Below are 14,659 nucleotides of genomic sequence, written 5' to 3' on the forward strand. Positions count from 1 at the left end.
ACAGTGTGTTGAGTTACCATGACAGTGCAAAGCAGATGAACTAAACTGGCCCAATTTTCAGAGATTTTTCATCCTTCTTTCTATTATTATGTTATTCAAGCAAAAACCTGGATACAGCTGAAGAGCTTATGAATAATTAATGATTGACATTACCTTGTGTGCGGACAGGATCTGACATAGGGCTGGGGTCACTCAGACCTTGTGAGTTGATTGCTCTCACCATAAACAGGTAGATTGTATTTGGTCGCAATCCTCTTACAGTGTAGAGTGTTGTCTTTACATGATTAGCAACTGTTTGCCAGCTGTTACTCACAGATTGGCTGCAATGAGAACATGGTTGAAAACTAGAGATTAAAGCAAAAAGAACTGCCAGGGTCACTGATAGTTCAGTTTCCTGCACTTAGGACTAAATTTATATAGACCATCCCCAACTCTAACCTGTTCTTATAAACTTCCACTGACAATGACTCCAAAACTGCGCTAGGTTATTTGGTCTGGTGCTTAACTATCCTTATAGTTAGGAAGTTTTCTTAATGTCTAAGTCTCCGTTGCTACAATTTAAGCCCATTACTTCTTGTCCTGTCTTCAGGAGTTAAGAAAAGCAATTTATCACCTTAATAAACTTTTACATAGCAGAGAGAGAAAGGATTTGTAAAAGAAGTTGGGTTTCATTTCCTTCCCAAAGTTAAACACTGTGGAAAAAACCAGCAAGATCAATAAAAAAAATAAAAATGAAAGTCATGTTGGTTTTAGTTAATTCATCAAGAGAGTAGACCATGTTACAAAACAAAACAATAGAAGCAGAAAAATGTTTCAACCCAGCTGAAGTGAAAGCTTTTACTAATACATTACAGCTCTCTAAAATAAATACCCACAAAAGGAACAGATACGGAAAAGTGGAAAAGTAAATTTGAATGATAAATTGGGCCCTTTTGAACAAATGTTTGAAAAGAATAAACCTGTGAAAAGAATAAGTTTCTAAACTACATGGTAAATTATGCCAATAAATCATCCTGCTAAAAAAATGTGTTCTCCCTGAATTAAATCCATATGCAAAATTACAACATAGCCTTTCAAAAACATATGTGCAAAAGAAACACACACACACACACACACACACACACACACACACACACACACACACAAGTACGTTTGCAGCTGGACTGGTCTATAAACAAAATATCATCTTGCGTCTGTAAAGATCTCACGTGTGATTGTTAAAAATAGCTTCCTATGAATATATGGTGCTTTTTAGAGTCATGGGGCGGGATGTCATTGCAGCTTATGTAAAGTAAAATGGGAAGTTTTGCTAAGGATAGAGAAATAAAGTGATTTCCTAGCTGTGAGTTGTACATTTTTCATGAGAAAGCTTTGTGTCTTTTCCATATGGTACTATTTGGTACTATTTAATTTTCACATGTGTGGAATGACATATTGGAAGTTACAGACTCATCTTTACTGAAAACTATTATTTGCATAATTTAGAAATGGGACGTAAATATTTATGTAAGAGGATGAGTTGTCATTATTGTGCCCTTATGAGGTGTTGCATATCTTAGAGGACCATAGACTACCATGCTAATTAAAAGACAAAATATATTTACTCTTTTTTCTTTCATTATTTTAACACACTGATTCAGGAAGGTACTTAAACATGACCCTAACAAAACATGCAAGTTACCCGTTGATTTAAATTACTTGCTGAATTGTGGCCTAAGGGCTCAATCCTGTAAGATACTGTATACACCTGTAAGACGCTTGCCACCTCAACTCCTATCAGCTTGAGACTTGCGGGATCAAGCTCTAATCAATCAGATGTTTGTTTTTTAATTTTATTCCATATTGTATAAACATACTGGAATTTCACAAGGTTTCTTTTTGTTTGTATTTTTAATAAACATTCCGATTTAAGAAAACCAAACATCCCAACATGTTCATGGATTAGGGAATTCTGTTAGTAACTGTTTTTTAATCTGGTTTACTCAGTCCTAACTAAACTATCTCCCCAACATTCTCATTTGAAACCCTCAGTGATGATCAGGATTAAGAAATAAGTAACAAATGATTTAATATGCAGTGAAGCTATAATTCTGCTGACCTGAAGAAATAGTCTGGTGCTTATCAAAGCTTTCCATTAAGAAATAATTAATTAAAAATTTAAAAAAATAATCTGAAAAATAAAAATGAACTCCTTGCCATCTAGGATAAGACCTTTATTAAGTTAATTCAATTTGCAGATGTCCACACAGGTACCATCATACTAGGAACATAGCTAACAGTGTGTTAAAAACAAAGTTAGAAAGGAAATAGATTAGAAGTGGACATTTTCACATACCTAAAAGCTTCAATAATATATGCACTGGCTGGTAAGCTTCCAGAGGTGCCTGGCTGCCAGGACAAGGTGACACTGTTTTTAGTAACATCAGTGACCTGGGGTTTGGATGGTGGCCCAGGAAGGTCATTCAAATCATAATTTTTACTGACTGTTGCTCCACCAACCTCTGTGAGGGGGTAAATAAAAATAGTTAACTTTTATCCTTGACTGTACAATTTGATTTAAAAAAGGTGAGTAAAAATAAGCTATCAAATAAATTATGATAGGGAGCACAATAACCACAATGCTTACTGACTTAACTTAAAAATAAAAGACAGAGAGAGTCAGGTTTACATTTAGAGACATATGTTCTTGGAAATAGGCTGTCAGTCTTTATAGCAACTTATGCTTATAAAACAAACCAACCCAAAGGAAGCAATAACAATAAAAAAAATGGAGGGGAGAGAAGAGAAAGCTTAGTCTGCTTCATTTTTTGTTAATAACTGGGACAGATTCAACATATCAGTCAACAGAAGGCATGAGAAAGCCCCCAATTTTACAAAAGCATCTCCATTCAGGTAGACTCTTTTGGCCCACGTGGAACTCCAGAGACTTCAGTTCGATTCTGCATGGCCATAAAAGCATTCCTGCATGGAAAATTAGTTTGCTGGCACTCACGTTTGGCTTAGATATAACTCTCTAATGTAGCTTGATATTAATACAACTGGTTATGCTATCAGTGGAGATTTAGAAAAAATAACACCAAAATCTAAGGCATGTGAACATATCCAGCCTTTCTATCTAAAATATATATGCTATCAGTGGAGATTTAGAAAAAATAACACCAAAATCTAAGGCATGTGAACATATCCAGCCTTTCTATCTAAAATATATATTAATCTCAATACCAGTTGCCTTTAAAACAGATCTGCTATAACACAGCAAACATGAACCAAGAGAATAACCAGCTTCTCATATAGCTTACCTGTCACCTCTAGCACAGCGCTCCAAGATGTCTCCCCACTTGAACTTGTGGCCACGCACGTGTAAGTGCCAGTGTCGGATATCTAGTCATACAAAAATAGTTAAGAACATTTTTGACACACCTTCAACATCATGTGGCACAATCCTCTTAAGTTTTTTCAAGATAATTATTAATGTAAAATCAGAAGGACTTAGCCTACATTATACACCAGATATTAAATGATTATTTAATGGTGGCTTACTTTTAGAGATATAATAACGTTACTTGCTCTCTCTATTTTCTCTCCCCACACCCATTATACTAATTCACATATTGTTAATGTCACTGATACAGGGTATGGGTATTACAAAATGGTTTATTTAAAACATACCAATAATGTTTTTTTAATGTATGAAGGAAGATCTAGGTGAATTCCAGTAAACATATAACATAATATACCCATGACTGAAATTGTAATTTAAAGTGTGTCTAAATTATTATGAAATGGGTACAGATTTCAACTTTAGTGAAGATTAAGCTTCAGTTTCATAATCTTTGTCTTGATTTAGTTTCCAATCCCATCTGGGTTGTCTGACACTCTTGCATTCTTCTGTTGTAGAGAAAGTATTACTGTAGTAAGGGTCTTTTTAGATGAGGCTATAAAATAAGTTCTGTCTAATTGGTATGGATATTAAGGTCCTCATACATAACATTTTTTAGCTGAGTCAGTAGCCTAGGCAAATTTCCCTCCCCTTTCCACAGTTATGAAGAGTGGTATGAGGTTATTAATGAACAGTCAGCCGCCTTCCACACCAGAGGGTTTGCATTTCAGTTGTGCTGTATGGTTGGAGCTTGAGAAGTGTTTTGGGGATCTTTTGGGATAAAATGTGTTATAGTCACATAAATGATTATCTCTGTATCTTATCAGATATGCAGAATTTATATGGGGGAAATTATCTGTGATCAAATTGACACTCACTGAATTATTTTCCTCTGCTTTTCATATTTTTTCCGTCACACTGACTGATTTCCCCTGATGTTTTGTTATTTCTCACTTTGAAGGCTAAGGGAAGCTGTGAATTGAGAGCTGATAATTGTTCCGGTGAGATCTACTGAGATCAATGGAATATCACAGTTGGCCAACAGCATGGTGTGTACTGAGAAGCCCCCAACCTGCGAGGTGTAAAACATGCCAGTCTATAAATGGAAATGGAGTGGGAAGAGTGCTGACTCTGATGATAGGAGAGAAGAATTATATTCACTGGGGGGAAGATTGCACTGGAAAATCTCAATGGATTTAGGATTAAATCCAAAAATGGTTTATTGGACTGTAAGGGGATATAGTATGTGTGTGCTCTGCTCTATATTAAATTGGAACTGAAATCAATGTGCTCATAGCTTGATTTTGGCTGTGGAGGCAAATCGGCAAGATGCTCTTTACAATATTTGCTGCTCTATTTTTTTAATTGATTTTTGAAGTTTATCATGTTTGAATTGTGATGACACATTTTGATTCAGACACATTATTGCTGCAGTATACAATTGTTATTGACAGGGCAGGACAGGTAATTAGTGATGTAACTGTTTAGTAAATTTGCCTGAATTTTAAGACCTGAATTTTAAGAATATGCAGTTGCCTTGAGTCAGAAAGAGCCTCTGAAATATTCAAAACGTAATCCAGCTGCTGGGAAAAAACAAAGGCACTTGATGACAGATAGCCTTATCAGCAGAGACTGGGAGCAATATAGCATTCTCTGCTATACTGTTCTACTGTGTGTTTTCTAAGCTGTTGTTTGGGAAAAGGTAACTTTGTAATGTGGTAGTCGAATGCAGTTTTTTAACTATTTGTGCATCACTGTGGCAAAGTGGAATATGACACTGGACACAGTGAGTATACTTAGAAAGCAAATACTGTATATAAAGAATGCTGAGGATATTCCACTTCTTGTAGCCCATGAAGTTAACTACCAGCTATGCGGATTACATGTGTGCCTACTGAATTGTGGATCTGCGTGATAACACTGTTTGCTTTTTAATCTTTTGTGATATTAAACACACACAAAAAGGAGAAATATCAAGACAGTCAATGGCAATTCATTGTTTTTCAACATCTCATACCAACTCAGTAATGTTGGGGGAAGGGTTTGGCTGGACAGGGGATAACTGTTCTATGGGAAGGGTAGACCCCCCACCACTGTCATAGAGACCAAAACCTAACCTATGCATAAGTTTGAATGAACCACCTATGGCTGTGGACAGTCAGTTACTTTTAAGGGTACGTCTACACTTAGTCCCTAGTTCGAGCTAGGGATGCAAATGTAGCCGACCGAAATTGCTAATGAAACAGGGATTTAAATAGCACGCGCTTCATTAGCATGATTTTGCCCGTGTGTTATTCCGCTGATTCGAAGCGAAAGTGCGTGCAGGGACGCATTAGTTCGAACCAAATCCCTTGGTTCGAACTAACGTTGCTCCTCAAATAATTAATTCATAAAGTTTGCTGCTTCCAGCTTAAAGCAATTTATGGTGTTGAGTCTTTCTTCCTGGTGTGTCTGATTCAAATAACAGACGTTACTGCATTGAGAAAGCTTGTGGAGCAAATTTTTGAGTCTCTAATGAAAATGGGCCACTCAAGGATCAATAAAACCTCCATGTCTTTAAAAGCCACACTTAATGATGGATTTTCCTTTACCCTGACAGTATTTCTTTTCTCTTTTACAGATCATATACCTCTAACAAAGACATTAATGTACTGGCACGATTCAACAAGTATTTCATTGTTTGCATGACTGCATGGAGGCAGGCTTCCCATGAGCTTCTGCCTCATGGACACTCCACAGAAGCCCATCATCAATGCCCTGCGAGTTTGTTTGAAATCACCAAGCTCCCACCTTTAATTGCTACTTTCGAACACTACTGGGGAATCTTGACTATTCAGCCGCACTCTTTAATCCAGCTCTACAGTAAAAATGCATTAACCTTCATGGCCCAAGACCGCCTTTAGCCCAGAGAGGGAGGATAAATTGTTTACCCAAGGAAAGCTGGCATAAATTTTTTAATAAATTCCATTTTGTTCCAAGGAGGTTAACAATTCATTTACGATCACTGATGAGATGTTGGCAGAAAGCTAAACTGCTGCTCATTTCTTGTCCTTTATAGTCTTGCTGATTATTTTTTCCCCTGATAAAACTAAGTGCAAACATTAGTGCTGATGAAATTAAATATTTCCAGAAATTATTTCTAAACAACTACTGAAGAATACAACTATATTCACCTTTCTACATTTTACTATATTTTATACATATTTGGAAATGTTTAATGTATATCTCTATGCTTTATATATTTTACATAAATACATGAATCTACACAATGGTTGTCATTAGCAAGGTAACATTTAACAACAAGGGACAACGTGGTGGTAGATGAGATATTGCAGATTTAATTTATACTCTAAATAAGACACATCAGATATCAATGTGTTAAATTGTTTGCAATGCTTCCTTTTGAATGGCAACCACTCTGTATGTGAGTGTAGACATATCAAAGAATCAGTCCTCCATACCTTATCTGCACTGCAGCACAGAGCAGCCAGAAAGCTGCTCTAAACGAGTGACTGAGTACGCTATGCAACCTGGCTCCCGTCACTTCCCATTAAGGGCCTCCCCTGAGTGAGGTAGGACAGGTTGAAGGATACAGTACCTACTCAGACCACTGCAGCTGGCATAAGTTAAATGAACCTCATGTATCTGATCCAGAATTGAGCCTATGGGCAAACTACATTTTGCCACTTCATTCAGAGTTATTTGTTTTAATTTTTTACTTTTGTTTTCTTATAAAGCCTTGTGACCAGGAGATTTTGAACACCATCCTGCTTTCCCTAAGTGGGACATATCATTGATTTTAATCTGACCATCTGCATGTGTAATGATCATAGGCATGACTATAGGCTGCAGGAATAGACCCAATTATACAAGAAAACACTTTACTAATGTAATTCTAAATCCCATTTGGAAAATAAATGTGCTTCAAATATGGTGTGTTTTTTTTCTTTTTAGATAGAAATTCATTTAAAATGTTTGATAAGAAATGATCAAGGCACCAGAATTTCATTTAAGATCAAATTTCACATCTCATTTTGTCTCTGCCCTATATGAATTCCACCCTCCACTGCTCTATAGAAATGTTGCACCATATCCGCCTTTAATATCTCTGGCAGAGGTAGGATGTGAATTTTGCTCAATGAAAACCTGATGCTGGACGATATAAGGCATTTGATTTTCAGATACTTTCAAACTGTACTGGCCAGACAGTCCTCCATGCCCTATGCCAAAGAGGGGGGAACACTGCCCTAACCATGCAGCTAGGGAAATCCCAGTACATATAGAACATAACCAGCACAGCCAGCTCCAGGGCACCTCTCTCTCTTAGTCCCTGGTGTAGTAGATCTGGTAAGGGAGTAAGTAGCCAAAGCCCATCTGCAGTCTAGGAGTACCTGATTATGGTAACAGCTCCTTGGAGACAAATTATCAGCTGGAACAAATGAGGCTGCTCCAATTTGAAACAATGAATGAACTGAAACCCAGTTTCAGGGTCAGACGAGATGGAGATGGTGACCAGTTCCCTGTACCCATCTCCTGCACAGAATGCAGCTTAGCCAGCCCTCACTTCTGTCTGAATCCCAATATGTTACCTGAAACCCTCTACAACAGTGTTTCTAAACTTTTTAAGACTCGAGGAACACCAAACAATAATTTTTTTATGAGGAATACCAAGGAGTTTTTTTATTGAGCAAAAAATAAACAAACAAACAAAAAAAGCAGAGGGAGCCTGCGGAAAAGTTATTGAGAAAAAAATGGTCAGGGGGGAGGGGAGTTATTGAGCCCCTTCCCCCAAAAAACGTTGCCTGACCTTTTAAGGGCAGCCATTTTGAACTCTGTTGTTCTCCACAGCACACCAAATGGACCTTTAATCTCTCTGGCAAAGGTAGGATGTGAATTTTGCTCAATGAAAACCTGACGCTAGACGATATTATTCTAAATGGAGGGACACATGTCAACTTTGAAGGCAAGAATGACTAACCACTGGATGGGAGTTCCTCAGCAGCTTAGTAATGATCCAGACCTAACAAAGATTCATTTGTATTAGCACTTACCCGGAGAGTTTTAATCTGCAAAGTCCCCTGCTCCTGTATTGATATTCTAGGATCTCTGCCCAGGAATGTGAATCCTTCCTTTAACCAGCTAATAACAGGAAGAGGGTCGCCAGTAGCTTTACACTTCAGCAAAGCTGTCCCATCTACTGCCAATGTCTGATTGGCTGGACCTTGTAAAATGATGGGTGGAGGCCTATCTGTCAAAACTAAATGACAACACAACAATTATTCAAGTGCTCACGTTTAGTAGTTATTATTTCTGTAACAGAATAAAAATATTAACAAAATCATGTATAATATCCAGGGAAATTGAAAACATTACTTTCTGCAAGACCCATTATGAATGTAAGATGTTTAAAAGGGGTGTGCTTAGCTACAATGAAATGGCACCTAGATTTGAGCTGGCTAATAAGAAACACTGAAAGATTATCATGCTTACGTGAGCATGGGTATGTCTACACTGCAAAAAAATAGCAGGGTTGACTTGGCCTTGTTGGGCTTAGGACCACCCTCTTCAGGGAGGAACAGTTCAGATTTAACCAAACTGTTTACTTATCAAATTGTTTCATCACCTTTTAAAATCATGAACTCTGATATTTTTCTCCCTAATATTTTATATTTGCATGCTTGAAATCAGGGAGGCTGACAGAAATGCCAGGCCTCTTGGCAAGGTGAAGGGGCCGGCTCTGCGCCCTGGAAAAGCCAGGGCTACGGCAGCCAGCTCTCAGTGCCACCTGGAGCGTGCTCGGCCAGGCCTTTCCCAATCCTCAGAGCTACCTGGAGTGCATCGTTGGTGCCCTGGTGGCAATTTAAAGGGCCCAGAGCTTCCTGCTGCCACTGTCGCTACTGCAGGTGCAGGGTGGTCTGCAACCCAGGCCCTTTGAAATCACCAGGACCTGGGGCAACTGCCTTCTTTGTCTCCCCTCCCCACTCCCCATCAGTGAGCTTGCTTGAAATATTTCATTAAGGACTCTGTAACTAGTGAGTCCTTGGTTGCGTCAGAGCCTTATTCCACTACTTAGTGCGGTATCTTGAAGATGAGGTAAATGATCGTGTTAACTTTTCTTGTAAGAATAATTGTTATAAATAATTCTGTTGAAATTATTCACTATGCCATGTTTGGTCCATTGAAATACCTTCAGCAAAAATATATTAAGGTGAATCCTAGGCCACATAAGTTTTCATTTACATTTAATGTGGAGCAATGTGTCTTCACTTTTCTAGGTGAGTGGATATAGATTGAAAGAATGAAAACATATAATTGCTTAGGTTGATAACTATACATCTTTAGTTATTTGTAGCAACTCATTGCTTTTTTTATGGGTAGCAATATAGGTATTTTAAAAGCTTATTGTTTTTTAGATATTGCTCTTTGGCATCTAATTAGTTTTTTTACTGCCCAAATGAGTAGCTCATAATCCTTTAAATGGGTTTGATCAATAAAGTAATTGAAAGTCTCCTGGCTAGAAGGAATCTTCATTTCCAAGAGTGTTATGGGTGAAAAACTACTACAGGTTTCCATGACACTAAGGCTAAAGGTTAAATGAACACTTAGGATTTTCAGTGATCTGTGAACAACAGTATTGTTTTCACCACTATGACTTGTAAATCTTCTGTAAAATGTTTTAAAATTCTCCTAGTTTTGTCAGTTATTTAAATATATAAACAGGATTCCCATGACAGAGGTCTCTCAGTGAATTAGTAATCAACACTTGAGCAGATCACTGGAAAGATGTTTGTATATCAGGGTCTATCTATCTCAAAGATGGACAAATATTGTAAAACATCCATGAATTGTTGCTCTAATTTTTAGGTGAATTTTTTTTATCCAAACACAAACCCTTTCATGCTCATTTCCATTGAAACTGAATTTAAAAGTAGTATCTGCAACATTCATATATGCATGTAATCTGGTGATGGAAACAATATGATGTGCTCTATTTGACCAGTCACAACTGAGCAATACAACTTGAATTTCAAAGAGAGACAGCTGGGTACTCACAGAGAACTATTTGTGACTAATCCCTTGAGTTAAAAAAATACAGTGGACAAATGATCAATCAATAAATATGAACAATGAGTAGATTGGAGGGCGTTGAGATTTACTTCTCAATATTCTGTGCAGAAAAAGAGGCTAAATTTATGGAATAAATTACTAACTATGAATTCTTCTCTTTATAACAGAGAGAAAGAGAGTACTAAATGGAAGCTTTTAGTTTGTACTTATTTGTTGTACTAAGACTGTGTACCTTTCCTTTTGAAAGATTGCAAAGACTGCCTCCTTTTTAAAAAAATGATTTTACTTTTCCAGATGTGATTAGGCACTGGATTTATGTGATGATCTTTCAAGACAGTACAAGATCTGAATTTCAAATATACTGAAAGCTCTTAGCACAGTCCATAATCAGCAAAATTATCACTCAACTCAGCACATTTCATCACAGCAAGTAATCTTTTCTCATAGGAACACTTGAGTTAAAAATATTTCTAGTAAAGACTTCTAAGTGCAAAAATGTAACAACTGAAACACTGCTATATATGGTATAATTAAGCACTTGTTTTTCTGCACATGACATATGTTTTCATTCTGTATTGGAATTTCAATTGAATCCAAATTACTCTGGGATCAAACAAAAATGTGTTCAAAATGAAAATGATGGCTCGCCACTATTATTAAATCATTAACCAAACTGAAAAATTCTGGGCTATGAAATAAAACTGGAATCACCAGCCAAAAACTGGAAAGCCAATACTTAAATATATGGCTAATATTTTAAATGTTTTAATTTTAATATATTTTTAAAACTTGAAATTAGATTTCTCTATTCATAAATATACTAACTTCTATAACTTACACTCAGAGTTAGCTGACAACGAATATTTAGATATTTATGCCTAATTCTCTAACTAAAGGCAATGTAAAATATTATCTGTAATACAATGGTGCTTTCACAATTTCAGTTACAGTATACACTTTTTGCACATTCCTCGTGACCATTATCCACCGCTCAACTCAATAATGTATTCATATTTCGATAAAATAATCATGTAAGTATATTACAGTGACTGTCCTAACTTTCAGGTTCTGGGAGATATTTGAAGAATGCAGATTTTTCATTCCTTTAGTCATACAATCACGATTGAATGCTTCCTTAAGGAATGTAGAATGCTAAGTACCTTTGAATGTAATTAGTTCAAGCTGAGTTTGCTTTTTGCCATCGACACCTTAATGAGCTTTTCTGTTGACTGGGTGCATAAGTTGATGCACATGCAGAAGAGGTCAATGATGATTTTTTTTCATACACAGAAATAAAAAAAAGATTAAGCTAGACCAGAGGCCTTGTCTGTCTAAAGGAAGAATTTCTCATCACTGATATCCTTGAACCCGACTTGCTCCTTTCAGCCCCAGTTGCAGTAAATCTCTGCAGCAACAGCAGGTGCAACCATTAACAGCTCAATGTCCTATCAGCCAATGTTTGTGTGTTCTATTTATTCCAATCACAGCCACAGCATTGAATCAGGCTGTGCCATGGACAGATATTAAAAAATACTGCCATTCCATTAATTTTAAATGACCTTTTAATCTACATGTAAATTTGAATTGTATGAAAATGCATCATTTTGTCACAGAGAGTAAGAGAAAAGGAAGACTTAAAGAGGTCACAGAGCGAAGGTGAGGCTTTAATCTCCCAGAAACTACTTTAAGGAAATGCACCATGTGCTTGTAAAGATGCAAGGATAAGGAAGAAATTATCTGTCCTTGTCATAAAAATATAGACAGCTTTTGGAAAACAACAAAAAAAGGCATCAAATTCATGTTCAAACCTCTACAGTGTGTGTCTGAACCTCTCTACCTGTCACTTGTGATGAATATGCTTTTGTGAAGAGCCAGATTATTCAGAATTAGACATCTTTTCAAACTTTCATGATGTAGGCAGGTCTCTGAGGGAACTGTAATAGTGAATCTGTGCATGTAACAACAGTTTTAACAGTAAAAATGAGTCAAAGTCTGTCAGGAGCTATTTAATGAGTCAGTTAAGATAGGGAATAATAAGGCCTGGAAATGCGATGACCTGGTAGGCAAATCAGGATTTCAGCTAAATTTTCTGTAGGAATGTAAAGGACCAATTCTGCCTTAGATCCATAAACAGAACTCACACTGACATCAACAGGATTCATGGGATCAAACTGAAGGAGATATATGCACTAATTAGGAAAGAATATATTTCAACTATTTTTCTAAAACAAAGTGGTGAAATGGCTAGTGTCAAGTCACAATGTGTTGTAGTATTTGTCAATCTGTCAGTCTGACTCCCATCATGTCAGTATCTGAGCACACACATTAATTATCCTTAAAACAGTCCTATGAGGATAGGGAAGAATTACAGGCCCCTGTTTACAAATGGGGATTTGAGACAGAGAGAGACTAAAGGCCAGGGTCCTTAGCTGATGTGCACAGACATGGCTCCATAGATTTAAATGGAGTTATGCCAGTTTACATGAGCTGATGATATGTCCCTCAGTGACTACCCTAAGGTAACAAAGTCTGTTGCACAGCTGGGAACTGAACCTAGTATTCCTAAATTTGAACTCTATACAGCATAAAACCATCCATTGCACATTTTGGATTAGAACACTGACATCTTAGATTTCAAGTTCCTGTGTATTGAACAGTGTCCCTTAACACTAATTATATTCTGAGTTGGTGTGTCCCTCCTTTTTACTGACTGTTTTAAACATGTACCAACTTTCAAATAATATGCAAACCTGTATCCATGTTTTTTTGTTACTGAAGAAGAATCTGCACTGCATTGTTTATAATCTACAGAAATCTTTATATTTGACAAGACAGGACCTAATATGTCTATATTTACAAATTATATTTTAGCTTTTTCAGTGCAATGGTTTTAAAAAAAACAATACTCATCCTCATTTCTTACCATCAGTAACTTCCAGCTGAGCCTTTGCTAAAATGCTCCCAGCAACCGTCAGTGCCTGACAGATGTAGTAGCCCGCATCAGATCGCTGAATGTTGGTAATAGTGAGGTCGCCTGTTGGTGATACTGAATACCTACTATTGGGTTGGAGAGGCTGGTTTGGAAAGAGTAGATTCTGTAAAGACAATTCAAATTACATTAGTGCAAAGTACAAGAACACTGCTTTTCCCTTACACAAGAGCACAATAATTTATTTTACAAGCATTACATACAAACAGAAAAGAGCATGACTATTTATATACAGGTTGAACTTCACTAGTCTGGCACCCTCGGGACTTGACTGGTGCCAAAACAGAGAATTTGCTGAACCACGGGAGGTCAGTATTGTCTAGAAGCATTAACAACATTTCTACAGCTTACTGTGCTCTTAGAAGACATTTAGGGACAAATAAGAGCTTAATAATTGCACTGAATAATGAGAGCCAGGACTGGTGGCTGTAAACAAACTTTATGGGACTGCGAGAAACTTGGCCACACCCAGTGCTTTTTTAGTGACGGTATGCCCCAGGAAGATGTACCAGCACCTATTTTCCCTCCATAATTTAAATGAATTCCCCTTGAGTGTACCGACACCTCTTTTCCTGGGGTGACTGGGCTTCCAATGGAAGCCCGCTTGGGATACATGGCTCTTAAAGGGGCTGTAACAGCATTTCGGCCCCTGCCGCGGTTTTTTTTCTCAACAACTTTCCTCCTCCCCCCCCCCCCCAGTTTCGGCTTTTTTGGTTTGGTTTGGTTTTTTTGCTCAACAACTTCCCCCTGGAATACTTACAAAAAAAGCACTGGCCATACCCATGACAAGTGAACATCCGGCTAACTAAAAGCATGCTGGACCAGAGAGTGCTGGACTCTAGAGATTCAACCTGTAGTAGCAAAGGTATACATAGGTCTTGCTGTTTGTTTTTCAGACACAAAATAAAGCAATGTTCCCTGCCTTGAGAAGCTTGTAGTTTAAGTTAGATATGGCATCACTGAAAAAAAGACAACATACAATTGTGTTGCTGGTAGGAGTTGAGGTATGCAGAATGTTTTCAACAAAAATGTGGATGATTTCTTCTTTCATATGTATTTTGTTGTTACTTCTGAATTTGTTTCATGTGTACCTTACTAACTCTGAAATTCACTTTAAAAACATTCATAGCTGGGCATTAGGTTAGGAGTAGATAACACTAGAGTGCACATTAGAAAGCTACCTAAAAGGAGTGAATTGTGAGTAGAGGTGTGAAAGAGGAAAA

The 14,659-nt window shown here is 37.2% G+C and overlaps 1 protein-coding gene across 24 annotated transcripts in view; it reads right to left on the reverse strand.

Annotated features, from left to right (window-relative positions):
• ROBO2 (roundabout guidance receptor 2) overlaps positions 1 to 14,659 on the reverse strand; it is a 625,770-nt gene that overhangs the window by 103,477 nt on the left and 507,634 nt on the right. For all 24 annotated transcript variants that reach the window (XM_014580520.3, XM_014580517.3, XM_075909832.1 and 21 more), the window contains 5 exons: positions 13,371 to 13,542; positions 8,431 to 8,636; positions 3,300 to 3,381; positions 2,336 to 2,501; positions 154 to 320 (listed from right to left, as the gene is read on the reverse strand). In XM_014580520.3, coding sequence (XP_014436006.2) covers positions 154 to 320; positions 2,336 to 2,501; positions 3,300 to 3,381; positions 8,431 to 8,636; positions 13,371 to 13,542 — 793 coding nt within the window. The remainder of the gene's footprint in view (positions 1 to 153; positions 321 to 2,335; positions 2,502 to 3,299; positions 3,382 to 8,430; positions 8,637 to 13,370; positions 13,543 to 14,659) is intronic.

Source organism: Pelodiscus sinensis, chromosome 1 (genome assembly GCF_049634645.1).
Source record: "Pelodiscus sinensis isolate JC-2024 chromosome 1, ASM4963464v1, whole genome shotgun sequence".
NCBI lineage: Eukaryota > Metazoa > Chordata > Testudines > Trionychidae > Pelodiscus > Pelodiscus sinensis.